The 18575-nt window shown below is 34.5% G+C and overlaps 1 protein-coding gene across 1 annotated transcript; it reads right to left on the reverse strand.

Moving 5' to 3' along the window:
* Positions 1-433: 433 nt before the first annotated feature.
* Positions 434-13280, reverse strand: LOC148194093 (villin-3-like). Its single transcript, XM_088097704.1, is given in 23 exon segments — positions 434-571; positions 908-970; positions 1275-1400; positions 1487-1627; positions 1747-1757; positions 1862-2009; positions 2983-3111; positions 3214-3351; positions 3444-3512; positions 3586-3654; positions 6622-6780; positions 6863-6963; positions 7051-7201; positions 7286-7445; positions 8720-8852; positions 8948-9125; positions 9198-9434; positions 9755-9786; positions 9789-9823; positions 10139-10158; positions 10160-10238; positions 10613-10730; positions 12999-13280. Coding segments are annotated over 22 exon segments (2358 nt in total). The 5' UTR covers positions 10669-10730; positions 12999-13280; the 3' UTR covers positions 434-448.
* Between the last annotated feature and the right edge of the window lie 5295 nt (positions 13281-18575).

Consider the following 18575-nt stretch of genomic DNA (forward strand, 5'->3'; position numbering starts at 1 on the left):
TCCAAGGGTTGTATCGGCTGTTCATCCATTTGCGGTTCAGGATTCAAACTTGTTGGATCTGAGGCCGACCCACCCGCGGAATCATCCTCTTCAGCGATAAGAAGAAGGAATCGAGCTGGGCACCGATGAGAGCGTGAGTACTTCTGATCACAATTAAAGCAAAGCCCCTTCTCACGGCGCTCCGCCATCTCTGTTTCCGTTAACTGACGATAGCGAGTTTTTGGAGATGGGGAAGGCAAAATGGGAGNGGGGTGATTTTTATTGAAGTAAACCCACTAATTATTTATTCTCACTTATCCATTCAGAGCAAAAGGAATTCTAAAACTTCATCTGTTTAACTTCCATTAACAAAATAAAGAGAACGCTATTTAATATTCTCTACTTGTTATACTGAATTATCATATAATCTACTTTTGGTTTAAAGATCATTGACTATAAACTCGATCATCTATAGAAGTAACCATACCATACTGGATGATTTCTCAGATGATGAACTAAATGCATTGTTCAAAGCAGCCAATGCTTCAGCTCTTTGTCTTGGTCCCCCCAGACTTGACCCATTTGACTTATCCTATCACCAGAATCAGCAAAGTCTCATTAGACAGTAGAGGAACATACATCATATTAATTAATGCCAACATCAAAATCAGGCATGATATTTATTGCACTGGAAAAATTGCATCTGCACAACCCTATACAACCCCTTGGAAACAGAAATATTTATTTATACAAAAGAAGCCCGGGCCCGGGTTACATATCAGTAGTTGGATCTTTGCAAGTAAAAACATTGCTTATTACTCAAGTTCGTTTTAAGTTGGTTTCGGTAAATATGACACAATAGTCTCTAAATTGGATTAATTTGCATGGTTCAAATTATACCACACAAAAATGAGAAGTTGAGCCATACCTCGACAGCATGGCCAATCCCAAAGAGTAACGCCACCTTTTTCTGAAATGAGTTCCCCTGAACCTGCACGGTAAATTTATTTGGTTAGTCTCTCAACCATCACACACATAGACAACAGTAACTAAACTTCTTCATACATGGGAGCTGCACTATGTTATATTCAGAACTTTGAGAACCCTATCAACAATAATAATAATTTCACGGAATATCACTAACTTCCTAGTCAACCAATAAAACTGTCCTCTTCTCAACCAACAAAGACATACAAAATGACGCTAAATTAAACCAGTGAAAATGATTAATTTTTCAAAGAAAATACATGACACCTCAAACTGGAAAAGTGTTAATTTTATGTATAAGTACATACCACAGCTTTTGCATGATCCCAAGAAAAGTATGTTGTGAAAAAGCAAGGTTCATTCCCCTCTGTTACTTTATATACTGGTACGTGTGGAGATAGTCCCTCCAGAGATGCAGCCATATCTAAGTATTTCTGAAGGAAATGTTCGAGTATGCATCAACAATTTCAAGCAGAAGAAAATATACAAAATAAAAGCCATATGCTTTTCGGCATGTTACCTGGCCAATTTCAAAAGCATTTTGCTTTTCTTTTGGGTCCACAGAATGACCGACCCAAATAAACACTTCTGCGTGTGTGTCAAGTACAAGGATATCCTCTGTTAGCAGGTCATCTTGAGAGAAGTTGTAAACCTCCTCTACCTGCAGGGTAAAATATAATAAAACTAATTAGAATACTTTCAGACTCTCCTGTGTCTTACTGTATACAAATTTCATATAAATATGGAAAAAATTAATGAAGTTGCAGGAACAAAGCTCACCTTGAACTTTCCTGTGGACCCACATTGGAAAAAGAGAAATAGTCAGTGTATCAGTCAATAATATGCAACTGCATAATAATATTATGTAATAAGTAACATGACCAAAAAACGTTACCTTTATAAAATGATATGGTGAACAAATGTGGATCTCTGACAACTTCGTTAACAACTTTCTTGCTTGTGTAAGCTTGTTTTCCTCCTAGTGCAGACCAGAAAGCTGAGCTTTCTGTTCCTTCTTTAGCATGCTTTAGAGTAACTCCAGGCTGAATACAGACAGTTTTGTCGTAAGAAAATAATGTATATAGCAAACCTACTATTTACTCTATCGTCGTGTTAAGCAAACAACTTTGTATGGATGGAGGCAAGAAATAATAGAAAAGCGTGTCGGCTTAGCCTGCCTATATTCAAATTCAAAATAGGTACCAAAGGAGCCAACAGGCCATTCTGACTTCCGGACTAAACTTTTTTTCTCCCGCATACATTTATATGATTTTCTTAGTCTTTCTAATATGTTTACTTTTTTTTTCATTTTAATTTCTACAAATATGCCACTTTTAACTTTCGTCCCTTACAAATATATCATTTATTGTCTTTAATCCTTAAATATGTTATTTTTTTGGTATGGTCCTTGATGACATCATACACTGATGTGGCACTTTTGGTGATATCATCGTTACTGACGCGGCAAATTTGCTTATATGGGATGTTATGACATCATCAATGTTAATATTTGCTGACGCTGAAGTAAAATAAAAGAAAAAAAAAACAAAAAGACCACAATTTATAAAGGACGGGAAAGATATAATTAGGGCTAGACTTACACCCAACGTCATTTTTATCCTTTAAAAGATTTTATTGTACAGCTACTTTAAAAAAGAAAAAGAAAACAAGCACGTATCCAGCCTCAATTCTATGCCACGCAGCCATAATTTTGATATATCAATCAAAATAGTGATCTGAACTTCAAAATGAAGCTCTCTCAACTCATGATTCATCCCTAGGGGCATATTGTGTGTGTCCACACCACTCTATATAAAGGAATGAGCATGGGGACTGAGTCTTCCGGTTCCAACATGTTCAACTAAAGGTAATGAGGAAAGACGGATCTTTAGCAATTACCATAGAGTCAAACGAGTTTAAATTGTACAAAATTGAGAATTGTTTAAGCTGTAAAATTTTGTGGAAGTGCTTCAATAATTTAAATTAAGACCAAAAACCTAGATCCCAAGAACTTACCCTTAAAAATTCAGCAACCTTTGCTGCTAGCTGTTGCTGCTCAAAAGAACACTGATTCCCATGCCAGATAAAAACTGTAGAGCCAGACTGCAGGACAAAACTCTCAGCAGAATTCAACGATGCTGGCACCTGTATAAGAATGATATAATTATGAAGGACTAGGAAAAAATACATGTCCTAAAAATATACATGATGGAGAGGAAAAAAATATATATTCTCATGGGTACATACCGCATCAACTTGTAAAGATTTATTGTTATGAACAGAAGTTCCACAGATTCGAATAAGTGCAATACACTCTGCTGTGTATGTCTCATCTGATGCACCGTTGTCTGCCAATAATTTCTTGTACCCGGAGCTCAATCCTCCCTAAAATACGTGTATGTCATAAAATAATTAGGTTTTTTTTCTAAGATATACTATATACTACTTAAAGCAACATATAGTTCTGGTCATGATACCTTAAGTACCACCATTGGTTGGAAAATAGCAACAAATTGTGGTGGCTCTTTGCCTTCAAATATGCGACCCTGAAAGAAACTAATGTGAATTATACACGTTTTCCAAGCAATATCCTCAAATTGACACTAGTATTTACGATACCTGTACAGGTCTACCCTTTAATGAGGTACACATTGTATTGGCCAACCGAGTAGCAGTTGTTTGGTCCTCCTGAATAGTAAATTTAACCAAAGGTCAAAGCATTCAAATTGAATTAAGTAGGGATAAATAATTATGAAACAAATATTAGGAACTGAAAAGCAATAAATATTTTAATTGTAGATAATGATTTATGACAAGTTATATCTTGAAGACGAAATAAGTCTCAAGTAGTTGACTAATAAGTGATTACTCATTAACCACTTTTGGAACAATGTTAATCAGTAAAGTGGTCAGTTACCCAGTGTTCCAGCACTATTCCTTTACTAAACAAGGAGAGTTAAATATTAGTTACCATACTTTTAATGGGTAGCAAAAACAACATTTCTGTTAGGACATGGAGGGTTTATGAAAGAAGATAGTAGAGAAATAAAGATGAGTACTTAACTGTTGAGCAGTTAAGGGGGTGGGAAAAGGTCTATAAAAAGGACCTCTTTCGTAGTTAGGGGGGACAGTTTTTACCTTTGAGTTTGTAGACCGGTTCAAACATGGTGAAGGAGGTTAAGCTCCTGGTTTTCCCAATTGTATTCTTGATTCTTTGATGTGAATACAGTTCAATTCATTACCATTTCTTGTTGATTTTTACTGGAGTGTGCGAGTGAGGTAGAAAGTTAGGATTCTTACCCAGATTCCTAACAAAGTGGTCCGACCGGCCGGATCCCAAATCGGGGGAGAACAAGATGGAAGGGAAGTTACATGCTCTGGAGAACCGAATTGAAGGAAGAATGAACGTAGTTGAAGGACGAATGGAACATCTGGAGATGGCAGTAGACGGATTGAAGGCGGAGTCAGCGGCAAACCGACAAGACTCAATCCGATGCATAAAGACATTCAAGAACTGTTACGGTTGATGGGTGTGCGAACCAAGCAAAACGGGGAGAGCTCTGACGTGAGCCATGGTTTAGTCAATGATAATGGGGTGGCCGGCGCGATGACGCAGAAGGAGAAAGAGATGGAGAGCATTCAGAGAACCAACCCAATTGGAGGCGAAGGGTGGAGTTACCCACTTTTGAAGGACCCGATCCTTTGAACTGGATTAACAGGGCCGAAAAATTCTTTGAGATACAGAAGGTGGCGGAGGCGGAGAAGATCGAACTGGCCCATATTAGCAGGGAGGGAAGCGCCGGTTATTGGTTTAAGTTTTGGAAGGAAAAGGCGAGCGACCGATCGTGGGTGGGGCTCAAGGAAGCGTTATTGATCAGGTTCAAGAGTCACTACCGTGGCAGCATTTTTGAGAGATGGCGGCGATCAAGCAAACAGCCACCGTGGAAGAATACGTGAAAGAATTTGCAGCATTGGCCGGACAGACGAAGGCGTTTTCGGACGACCAATTGTTGGGATACTTTCTGGCAGGCCTACGTGAGAAATTGCGATGCCAGGTTAGACCGCACGACCCACGAAATTTGATGACGGCGATGAAACTGGCACGAGACGCCGAATAGGCTCTATGCGGGCTAGGTTTGATGGGTTGGACGGCATCCAAGAACTCCCCATCATGGGGACGAACGACCCCAACTGAGAGCGTCGGGTCAGTAAGACATGACAGCGCGACGGGAGGCGACCCGATGAGAGGCGGAATGCACGGAGGAAGTGATAACCGAGGACGGAGTTCAAGAAACCTGCCCTACCCTACCCTGAGTTTCTGAAACGCAGAGAAGAAGGACGGTGTTTCCGATGTGAGGGGCCATTTAGCCCAGGGCACCAGTGCCCTGAGAAAAGTTTACGGGTGGTGTTACTGGCGGAAGATGAAGAAGGGGATGTTGAAGGGGAAGAGGTAGAGTTGGAGCCACCCCGCTTGGAGCTATCGGCTTTTTCGGCCAGCGGATTTACAGATGGAGGGGCCATCTTGCTGGCCAACCAAGGTATTGGATAGAAGGATCCAACAACAAGGGGAGGACAGGCGGGATCAGGTTCTAGTTGAATGGCAAGCAGGAGAGGCGGATAGTGCAACTTGGGAAGACAAGATAACAATGCAAGAGCATTTTCCAGAGTTCAACCTTGGGGACAAGGTTGATCCTCAAGGGGGGAGTAATGTTAGGACATGGAGGGTTTATGAAAGGACAAAGATAGTAGAGAAATAAAGATGAGTACTTAACTGTTGAGCAGTTAAGGGGGCGGAAAAGGTCTATAAAAGGACCTCTTTTGTAGTTAGGGGGGACAGTTTTTACCTTTGAGTTTGTAGACCGGTTCAGACCTGGTGAAGGAGGTTAAGCTCCTGGTTTTCCTAGTTGTATTCTTGATTCTTTGATGTGAATACAGTTCAGTTCATTACCATTTCTTGTTGTGAGTTTTACTGGAATATGCGAGTGAGGTAGAAAGTTAGGATTCTTACCCAGATTCCTAACAAATTTCCGTAAAAGATCCTACTACTAATTATAGCAACTTTCATAAGTTTCTACTTTTTTGCTTTGATTTAATTCCTGGGAGAAAAGTAGTTTAACCCAATAAACATTCACCAGTCCCCCTATTTTCATTGCAATTTTATTTCCAAGAGTCAAGATACCACACACACACACACACACACACACACACATATATATATATATATATATATATATATATATATATGTGTATGTATCTATGCATGTAAAGGTGTGTGTGAGCCTGGCATGCACTACTGCACACGCATGTATGTATATGTAAAGATATATAGATGGATATAATTTATCCAGGTATAGATTGTTTGATATGAAATGACATTACAGATATAGATCATGATAACTAACAGTATAGTTTGATCACATGTATCCAAAGATATCTTGCTAAGACACCAATAAATAAAGCTAAGGCTTTGATATTCACAACGTCAATCACAGCCAAAAATTTTCAACCAAGTTAAATTACAAAAACATATTTGCCTATACATACAAATTCTAGTTCAGTCCTAATAGTGTTTGGCACTGAAATAGTATCAAATTGAAAATTACAATCCTCACAATCATAATGAATCCAGACCTCAAACTGAAGGACATAAATTACCTCGATGCTGTCTTTACCAAACCAACAGCACAAGAAGAAGTCTTCTTTCCTCTCACCGGTATGGTATGTGTACAGTACAATATAACAATCTCCACTATAGAATTTACCAATCTCCTCCTTTGGCAATGCGGTCTTGGCATCTCCACTAATTCGCCATACCTAAAAATTGAAAAAATATTACATGTTCAGAGGTGTAATTAATAAAGCCAAGGAAAGTTTATAAAGGAAATTATAACCTCACCTCTATCTTCCCACCTCCTTCAAGCAAAGGTGGAATTTCCTCATTTACTGGGGTACTTTTGGCCATTCCTTTGACACCCATACCTTGTTGCTTAAGCAGTGCTAACAGTGCATCAAATAGCACACTTGTCAGTGTGGCTATCTACACAATGGCAATTAAAAATACATGAGGGAAGAAATGACATTCACCTGCAACTTTCCCTCTTCCTTCCTCTGCATTGGTATTAGCAGACCCAGATGGCCAAGAATCAAAGTTGGACTTAAATGAATGCGTCTCGTAACCTTGAATAATCCTGGTTATCCTTGTAGATTTTGGCCTATTTTGGCTTGCAACAAACTCCTGCAGATATTCATAAATTAATGATCCTCTTTTAACTAACAAAGGGATGGATTATGTAAGAAATAGATTCTAGAATGGCATTACCTCAGCAGCTTGGCAGCATGCTTTTCGTTCTTCTACTTGAGTTACCCGACCAACCCAGACAAATATCTCAGCACCACAGTCCAATAGATAGCATTTGTTGTTTTCCAACAATGATTTAGACAGTTCACCTTCCACGGGGGTAACCTCACCATTAGCAATACTGGAAGGAGAGTGCATATGGAGTTATTCCTCATTTTAGTTATCACAATGAACCATTGTCCACGATCATAATGCTAATCAATGCATGATAATGTCAACTTTTCTTCCAGATCAAAAAACTAAAACTAATGCACACATATAGAGCAAATGAAGCATAAACTTCATACGAATTTATATTGAAAAAATTACTATCTCATACTGCTCAATACTCAACCAAATATCTCAATCTACTCAATGTAGCAATCGGGCTCTCTGTAATACTAAATCCAATCATTACACCATTCCTAAAAGCCAACCTATCACTGGATAACTCTACAGTACTTCATTATGTAACACTTCATTCAACTTCCTTGTGCGTGAGAACCCTTCAAAATTTCCCTTTGAAACCCTAACAACCAGCTCTAATATTGATTAATGAGCACAGTAAAGGACTTACATACTCTAATACTACTTAAAATGCGATCTAGACCCCATAATACCCAAGTCACTTTCATTAAATATTTTAACTAATATGATGATAATATTGAGGTGAGCACTAACACTTAAATACTCTACTTAGTCTCTCATACTACTTAATGTGAGATTTATACCCCCAACAATATCCATGTCCCCATCATTACAAATTTTAATGAGTTGATGATAGTGTTATTTAACTGGGAAAAAATTGTTGTCCGCATTAAAATTTGATAAGCAGCAGCAACGAAAAGGCATATTCATTCATTAGGTAGAATTAGAAGAATTAAAAACACCATCGATTTCAAACAAAATCTCATTTGACACAAAAATACACAGAAATTGGGCGTAAAACCCATGCATTGACCAAAAAATGGAATTGGGCTCAATGTCAATAAATATATCTACAAGAAGATCCTTTTGACATCATCTCTAAAACTTTTATCTGATTTTCTAATCCCCTTCTTAATAGGAGTGTCTTCCCCCATATCCATTCAGTGTTAGGTTTCTGTCAGTATTCTCCTAACATAGATGAAAACAAGAGCATATGGTATCTTAATACCATTTTTTACAAAAAATAAGGTAGTATAGAAATTAATTATAAATAACTTCTCTAATTGTCTTTGATCTTACTTGCACATCAGATGATTTACTGATTTAAAAAAAAAAAAAAAGTAACTGAAAATTCATTTGTTTTGATTGTATTATTTTGTCTTCGTTAAAAAATGACCAAATACAATCTCTAGTTGTATAACCTTCTCAAAACAGATGCATGTAGTGGAGGAAGGGCAATAGGGCTTGAGGAGCATAAAACCAACATACCTATAAAGCTGAGCAGGAATTGACTCTGGAATAACATCATCCTCACTGATTACCTTCTTCCCAATGGGAGCAAAACCACCAAAGAGGACCCAAAACTCACCTGAGTCAGACTCTGTGTCTAACTTACCATCATCTGAAAAGCGGAGTAGTTTTTATTAAGTTAAAAACTAAATGGAGTGCATCTGATGAACAGAAGTACTGAATAATGTAATAGGAAAATTTCCCTACCAACAATTGCAACATCACATTTCCCTTTATGATATTTTTCTTTAAGGAATTGTATAACTTCCAAAGATTTGGCTCTTTCCTGAATATTGGAATTTGCACCATTGAACTGGAATATCTTATTCTCAGTGTCGGCTATGAATACATCATCATGATTCAATGAAGACCTTGCAAAAGGGATCTATCAAAAAGAAAAAATGTTTAACTGCATGTTCTCCAGATTAATGAATTTAACAAAAATAGAACACTATACCTGTCTCAATCTAACAACTCTTTTCCCTTTGCATACATATAAACGTGTTTCAAACTCCTCTTCTTCAGGTTTTGTAAATCCAGATGCCACACCACCCGCTAATGGTATTATACATGGTTTAAAGTATGACAAAAACTTGTCAGATTCATGTCCTTGGATTTCCCTGTGCTGCACTGCACGCCCTCCAAGAGCAGCATCTAGTTCAACGGTTTTAATGGCTGCAGTTCCAGCCTCATCCTAGAATTAAAATCAGTGTCAATCAAGACTATTATTCTGTCAAAAAGATATTCATTGGTTTAAGTATTTCCAAACAGATGTAAACCATGTTCAAAATAACTCAAACATCTAAATATATTAAAAGCAAGACAGTAAAAACACCTTGGAATAGTTAAATTTCAAAAAGAAAAAACTTGAAATAGTTTAATTTTAAAAAAACACATCTCTACAAGCTTCACCTTTTTACCAACCTCTTCATTTAAGGAGGGAGAACAAGTAATTTAAGATAAATTTCACATGATTCAGGATGGAGAGGGAGGAGGGTGAAAGTCCAAACTTACCTGACTTGTATCTTTTCCAATCCAGAAATGCAAATCATAAAAATAAGTGCCACTTTTGCCTTGAGTTGTCTGCATAGGCCCATAGAACAATTGCTCAAAATATAAATGAAAGAAAAAAGATAACAACCTATATTTCACACTTAATGAAGTTATGTGATTGTGCTGTTTTCCTTATACATCATGTATATTGTATCTAAACTAACCCTGTGGATTATCATCTACTTTAATCTTCAGAGAAATGAAGTGAGTAATTTACAGCATTGCACAAAGGGTTAAAAAAGATCAACTATCCCCAAAATTTCCAGCCTTGTCACCAAACTGCCACATCACATACACTTGCAAACATATCAATGTGTCCAAGGTAATATTGGATATAGTACACACCTGCAAGATGATATAAGAATCTCCCATGTAGAATTTCCCATGATCAGATTTGGGCAGAGGAACTGGCTGAAAATTCTCAATCCTCCATATTTCAGTTCCTCTACAGAATGTCAAGTTTCAAACTCTCAAAGCATATGGTATATTTCAATATGTAAAAAATAACATGAATGCAAGCCATAAAATTATTCATGTCTAAACCCAACAGTATTCAGAGTAAAAAGTTCACGACATGGATCCAGAGACTCTATAACCTTCTGATCTAATGTCTAATGTTATCCATGATTCTTATTGATAAAAGTTAATTTCAACAAATAGACCAAATGATAGTGAATCAGTCGTGTTGATAGCTTAATGGTTCAATTATTCTTTCTTATATTTTACTCCTCAACTTTACACAAGTAATAAAGAAATTCAATATATATATATATATATTCCATATTTTTTTATAAATCAAACCCTTTACTAAAAGGATACACTCTTTGACCAACTCCCTGAAATGCAGGATCCAAAACTTTCGCTGAGCTAGACATGGCTCAAGTTCCCTTCTAAAGTATCCTCTCTCTACAATGTGTGCAAATGTGAAGGAAATCCACTGCATGAAGAAACCGATGTTAACAAAAAAAAAAGAACAAGAAAACCATTCGTCACTATGCACATAAAGCAGTTGCATATTCCCTAAAAAGACACTATTGTGCATATGAGTGCATGATTAAAGCTTATGAGTATCAAATGACATGTAGAGAACATCAGGCATCAAAAGCCTTCACTTCCTTAAACATAAAATAGTTTTCTGTATCTTTCAACTATCAACCATAGCACGGGCTGAAAGATTTTCCAGTTTGTTCTGGGAGAATAAATCATAGAAAGATTTCTTCCCAAATTCCAAACATCCACTAAATGTGCCACCTTTCATATTCTCCAATACCCATAGGCTCTATGGAAGTTTCATGTCAGGCATTGACAAACATAAATTTAGGCTAGAGATTGGAACTTAAGGAGAAATTAGATGGATATCGGTTCAATAGGTGGAAACACACACAAATCCATCCTGCTTCAAAAAGGAGAAAAAGGAACATATGTTGAGATCAACAACAGATCTACATTCAGGTTCAAACCAAACTTTGGGATTTTAAAACTAAGTAGTCCAACCAACTGAACTACAGACATATATTCAAATAAAAGTAAGCAGAGAGATGCTTGAATTAAAAATATATTAAAAATATATAGAACAGGACATAAATTTGAAGACATTGAGACCCAAAAGAACTCAAATCTGGTTTATTATTATGTCAGAAAACAAAAAAAAATGTTACTAATGATAGAAGAAAAAAAGTATGCTTCACATAAGGTTGTGGTAAAGCATGTTTTTTAAAAAGTAGTAGAATTTAATTTCAGAAGTTGCCTAACTAAAACTGCTCTACAAGAAATATTTCAAATTTTCTAAAGAAACAACTTGTCCTGTGTTATATGCATACATACATACTTTCAAACACATAAACACACACAGAAACATAAGCTAACCAAACTTAGATAGATTCTATTTGGATTGGAGTCAACCTAGTTTCTTAGTTGACAAAAAACTGAATTCACTGTGCACGAGTGCTATAACAGAAGAAAGTTAAAAATTTTCAGGCTATCACAAGTGCAAAGTACCTTTCATAACAAGGTTTGGCCAATCATTCTATTCAGTAACATCATATGTCTTGTCAATATTCTCAAGCAATGTTTGAGATGGAAAAGGAAAAGTCATCTTTATCTTAAAAAAACTCATTCGTAACTGATTTAAGCATCCATGATTAGGCAGTTACAATCAACATATTTCATCAGCTTCAGCATTTCTCCACCATCACAAATCACAATTTGACAAATGATATCATCAATTACCAATAAAGGAACGGTATCGTTTTCTCTTATTTTTATCTTCTTTCTGCAACTTCTTCTCGTCAACCAATTAGCATTTGCAAATTAATATTTATACGCAAAATAACAGTGTCCCATAATTGCACTATTTTCACTACAGATTACTTCTTTGACCAATGAAGCAACAAGGTCCTCTTTACTAGAACAACCATCTATGACATTCCTGTCCCAGGCTTCCCAGTTCTCCAATTAGGCTGATACTGTAAACCAAGGGCAATAATACCACCTTTGAGCGCTATCGCTGCAAACTGCAAAGATTTCTACGAATAATTTCTCTTCTACAGCTTGCTCCACAATAAACCTCTCTCAAATAAAACCAAATCAACAGTAGCCAACTCGGGAAAGCATTTCATTTTTTTACCAAAACCAGAGAACCTATGTAAGATTACACTCACAGCTATGTAATTATAAACCCGTGGAATTTTGAGCACTGAGTTGATAGGTCTTAAAGGATCAAACACCAATTTAAAAAGAAAAAAAAAACGAACAAATTTTAAACTTAGAAACTCCAATTACGTTAGACTTGAATACTAAGATCCACCAGCACCGGTCATCCAATATTCACTTCATTTTTTTCATTTCTCCTCTCAAATTAAAAGCAAACAGACAAAAAAAACGCGAATTTTCCAAAGCTTCGAAACACGACCAAAATCCAAAATCACAACAGAAAAGAGCGAATCGCCTAAAAGAGAAAGTACAATAACGACGAAAATTCAAAATACCGATCCAAAACCAAAAGAAAAAGCACAAAACAACGAAGAGAAATACACACAGATCACCGCACACGAAACTCGACAAAATTAGAAAACAAGGAGAGCAAACAAAGATTTAGATAACACAACAACGGCGACGAAGAAATAGAAAAATCAGCGTTACAGGTGGTGTAAGAGAACATAGAAAATTTGAATTGAGCGACGCCAAATTCAAGTGACGTATATACCTGAGATCTCAACGGCGATGATGAGGTGGAGAGAGACAGAGTAATATAGTTGGAAAAGAAGGTGAATTATTGCTGCTTCTGAGCGCGGTCTTTCTCTTTCTAACTTTTGAGGCTTTTGAGATTTGCAATTCAGAGAGAAAGAGAAGGAGTTGCAGGGAAAGAAGAAAAGAAAAAAGTGCGTCGTGTGTGGATGAATTATGACAACGATGATGACGGAAAAAGGGCGGTGAGATGAACAGAATAGGAAGGAAAGAAAATAAATAAATAAAACAATAAGAGAGAGAGAAACGAAAGAGAAAGAGAAGGAGAAGGGTTATTGTTATCTTTGTTGTTATTTGTTAAGACAAAAATTAAGGCCATGGTACGTTTACAGTGCCACCGTCCATGTTTCTTGCCTTTTTCTCTTTGCTTTTCTGTAAGAAATTAGTTAATTAATTTTTGTGTGTTTTCTATCATTTCCGTTACTACCAAGATTCGCTCATTCCATTGCGCCTGAATTTATTGTAATGGATAAATCAAAACGTGCACTCTAAATATAGTGCTGGGAAGATAAATAAAGGAAAAATAATGAAACAACATAAACCAATTGATACAGGAAAGATGAAATTGATTACAAAATTTATTATTTTTGACGTGTCTTTTTTTCTTCCATCAAAAGTGATTATTTCTAATCAATTTGAATAAATAATAAAGGATTTAATTTAGTGAAGCACATATAATTAAGTAGAATAAATAAAATAAAGAGCAGAGGAAACTGAATGCAATTTCGTGGTTTTTGCAGTGAGAAGTTACATCAGAGGTTTAGTATGTTTGTGACTTATAAAGCATATCCAATTCGCAAATAGACACTGGGAATTCTGAAAGGCGAAATGGTCCAACCTTATGCGATTGGGACTCTTGTGTATAATGTTTACCTTTTTTTCAATGTGATTATTATTTTATGTAATAGATTGTTTATTGGTGTATCTTTCTTTAGGAAGGAAAGTTCGTTTAAAATAATTTTCTGGTCTTTCATTTTATTGTTGTCTTTTTTTGTTAATGGTTTTTAGTCTATCAAAGTTACATACTATAAGTGTTTTCATACAAAAGGATTCAATCAGGTAAATAATTAATGATATAATAAATGTGTAATAAAAACTCTAATAATCATACATTTTAATTGTATTTATAGTTTTCTTTATGAATTTTTTATTAAAGTGGGCTTAATCACAACTAAATTTCATTTAAACCTTATTGCTGACGTGTTTATATTAATTAGATGACTAGTTGATTCTAATAATGATTTATCAGTCTCATCTATATTTGGATGATCGGTCATATTATTTCGATCAATATGTTCCATTTAATACATAGAGTACATAGGTCCTTCAAGTCTTAAGCTTGAGTAAAGACTACAAGCAAAAAGGATTTACATATACTCGCCTTATATTTAAAAATAGGGTTAAATATGTTTTTAGTCCCTAAACTATTGGCCGTTTCTGGTTTTCGTCCCTCTTTCAAAGTAAGGTACAATTTGGTCCTCATTCTTCTCGAAACGTTCGTTTTAGTCCTCGGAATTTTGGTTTTAGTTCTCATTTGTTGCTAAATGAGAACCAAATTTTTAAACAGTGTTTAGTTTCCGAGGACTAAAACGAACGTTTCGAGAAGAATGAGGACCAAATTGTACCTTACTTTGAAAGAGGGACGAAAACCGGCCAATAGTTTAGGAACTAAAAACATATTTAACCCTTAAAAGTGTAATCGTGAACCTCCTTTCTTCTTATAAGCTTGCCCTTCAAAATATTATTGTTGAAGATGGGCATGTGAGTTGCCTAGTGAACTGTGTCAATATCTTGCAGATCGTGACGTCAACACTGACACAGATTGTGAAATGTCGTATGCCTTTTGTCATTGAATGGTGGAAGATTTTATGATCGTGAGGATGTCACACATCCCTTAAGTTTTCTATAAGGAAAATAATTTTTTAACAACTTTTTTGACAACTTATTTACAACAGCCTGTATGATAATTTATGATTGGTCCGTTTCAAATATACAGATCAATACATAGTAGTTAACATATCATAGTCCTTTCTATAAAAAGAGATCAAGTAGTCTCATCATTTTTATCACTTTGGTTCCCATATGATCTAAAAAAAGAAAAGACAACATTGGAGTAGGAGACAAAAAAATTGTTTTAAATAAACGGTTACACCTAAAAATGTATAATGATATGTAATTTTATTCTTAGATAAAATATTTTAATTATCATCAAACATAAAAAATTATTCAAATATTAAATAATTATTAATAATTTAAAATATTAATATTAGTAGTTTTTTAAGTTGATTGTGGTTTATATTTTTCTCAAAGTCTATTAAGATTTTTTTAAGTGACATTGACAAATTTTATCCACTTTGTGCGAAAAAATCTCATTTTATGGATACACAATAACAAAGGAATAATAGTCATTTTAACAACAATCAAGAGACGTATCAATTGGAATATTGTTCTTAACTTCTATGGATTAGAATTAATGAAAAGATTATAATATTTATGATCAAAATATAATAATATTTTGTAATAATAATGTCGTAATCAATCTTTTTAAAAACCGCACATTTCATTTAAATGTCAAACATATTTAAATAAAATATAATTTTACGAGGAATCATATTTAAAAACGAATTGTAAACTCAAAGTTTATTTAAAAAAAAAAATCTCAGATGTTAACAAAACATTTTATAGAAATTAATTTACAAGGATTGAGATATCTACTTACAAGGACTTAGTTCTATTATGGTAGCGGCTTGTGTTTTATCTTAATTATGTTACTTTGACCGAAAAAAATATATTTTTTATTTTCTTTTTATAAAAATATTAGAAAACAGATTGCAAATTGTTGTAGAACTTCTTATAATATATGTAATAAATATATAATGTGCTATGTATTGCCAAAGAAGCTTTTGACTCCTATTTGTATAGATTTTAATCAATTAGTGATAGAAAACGACAGCTTCAACATTTGGTTGATAAACAAGACACGTAAGTTTTGAAAGAAACTATGAGGTGTGTCTCTGAATATAAACTTAGTTGTATTTAGGACTTGACCATAATTTTTTTATTCAAGAAAAGAGGTCGACGAAAATAACAATGAAGAAAAAAAAGGTAGGAGTGGGCACCACGAAAAATTAAAAATGAATCAAAGACAGTGTGCCTATTTTTTTCAAGATAATCAAATTTATATGTCAATTAAAGCGTATTTGATTGACTAAAGACTGCTTAGTTATATGGTCAATGTATTAAATTCTGAACAATTGTTAATAGCACTGAACCAAACCACATCCTGTCAAATGTGTTCAATTAGTCATCAAATTGAAAGAGTAGCATAAGGCACCGAAAGTTTAAAATTAAGAAAAGCCTAGTAAGGAACTCATTATTTTATATATTGAAAAATACAATTGGTAACTTTTATGTGTTATATTATCATTAAGCAAATTATATTTGGTTTAACTAATAACATTTTTTAAAATTTCAACAACTTACAATTTTATATTTTTTAATTACAATTTTATATTTTTTAATTTGGACTTATTATTGCATATAATATTTATATTTTTACCAGAAGATAGAGTTTTGTTTTGTTTTTTTTAATGTGAACAAGTTAGTTTTTTTTTAATTTTGTGAATATTTTGAGGATTGAATACTCAGAAGAGGTTTGTGTTCAAAAAAATTATTCAATCTTCAGGTTAATAAACAAATGCACTAAACTAATATAAAGAATAATTTAATATTGAGTAAATGTGTATACAAGGGTTTTTTATCTTAAATAATAAAATTGAGTAAGGTAAATTGTAAATTTATCTTTAATCTAAAACTATGTTAGGTTATTAGACTCATGGAGCATATGTTCAAATAATGTGGATCATCATGTCTCATTTTATTTAAGTGGAGAGGAGTCATATTAGTAGATAACATAAGAGTTATTTGAAAAGAAAGAAAAGCCAAGAAAAAGAAAGGAAGAAGAAAGTTTTTCCCGCATAACACAAACTCTACATTGGTGTTTTCGTCATTATTAAAGTCGTTCACTATTGGATTTGGATGATTTTTGGACAATGGGTTTCAAACTTATAGTTCTTTATTCTGATCATTCAAATCGTCAATTGGAGGTCTAGTTTGGGAGAAAATAGCTTCACATCAACAACTTTATCTTGGAGAATTTTCATCTGCTTTGTTCTCATTTGTAAGCATTTGTGCTTAGTTAGTTTGGTTATTTGAAAACACCATTTGGTGTTTTTATTAGATACTCTTTTATACCTTATTATTGATCATAGTGAATTTTTCTTTGGTCTGAACAATTCATGGTTTTTACCCTTACTTTGAGGGGTTTTTCACGTTAAAAATCATTGGTGTCTCTTTGTGCTTTGAATTATGTTTTTGCTCTATTTGTTTTTGCTCTATTTGTTTTTGTGCTCCTTGTAGATTCTCACAATAATGGATATTGAATTTTTGTGTGTTATTACTCTTTGTTAAGTTGTTATAATTTTTCGGTCATTTTTCGCGTCAAAGTGGCATCAACGCTCTTTGGTTAAGAGATTGTTCAACTTGTGTGAATGATGGAGGCACATACTATAATGATTTCTTTGAATGGAGAAAATTATGACCTATGGAAGGGCAAGATGAAGGACTTGCTATTTGTGAAAATTTTTGCATCTTCTTGTTTTTGCTTCCAATAAACCGGAATCCAAGTCAGATGAAGAATGACATTTTGACCATCAACAGGTATGTGGATTTATCAGGCAGTTTTTTGATGATAATGTTTATAATTTTGTTGCTAATGAGACACATGTGAGAAGCCTATGTGATAAGCTTGAGTCCTTGTATGCTTCTAAGTCAATGACTAATAAATTGTACTTGCTGAAAAATTTTGTAGAGTTGAAGTACAAGGAAGGAACTCCTATTTCAAATCACTTGAGTGAATTTCAAGGACGTTATGATCAATTAGTAGGATTAGGTATAAAATTTGATAATGATCTATTGGGACTATTCCTATTAAACTCTTTACCGGATTCATGGGAGACATTTCGGGTTTTGATGATAAGTGCTACCCGTAATGATAATATTTCTTTGCAAATGACAAAGATTGGTGCGCTTAGTGGTCAACAAAAAATTATATAATGGTATGAGTGCCCGTGCGATCGTTTGCATTAGCCTAACACTCAATGCTCTCAAGTCTTAAAAAATTAAATAATGATATGAGTGCTCGTGCGATCGTCCGCATCAGCCTAATACTTAATATCTTCAATCTTAAAAAATTAAATAATGGTATGAGTGTTCGTTTGATCGTTCGCATCGTCCTAGTGCTCAATACCTTTCTTTCTATCTTCAAACAATTTCCAAACAAACTTCTCAAATAGTTTTAAAGAACTACGTAACCCTGATTTCTCATTTTGAATGAGAATATGTAGGAGTAAGGATAAAAGAATATATTTTGTTTCTTTAGAGTGTTTTTCTTGGGGATAATTAAACATTTTGAAAACCACATCACATTCGCGTATTTAATTAAGGGTACTGCCTTCGGGCAAGCGTTGTAGGGTGC

The sequence above is a fragment of the Vigna umbellata genome, chromosome 8, assembly GCF_029865625.1.
Source record: "Vigna umbellata cultivar VRB3 chromosome 8, Vumbellata_1.0, whole genome shotgun sequence".
Taxonomy (NCBI): domain Eukaryota; kingdom Viridiplantae; phylum Streptophyta; class Magnoliopsida; order Fabales; family Fabaceae; genus Vigna; species Vigna umbellata.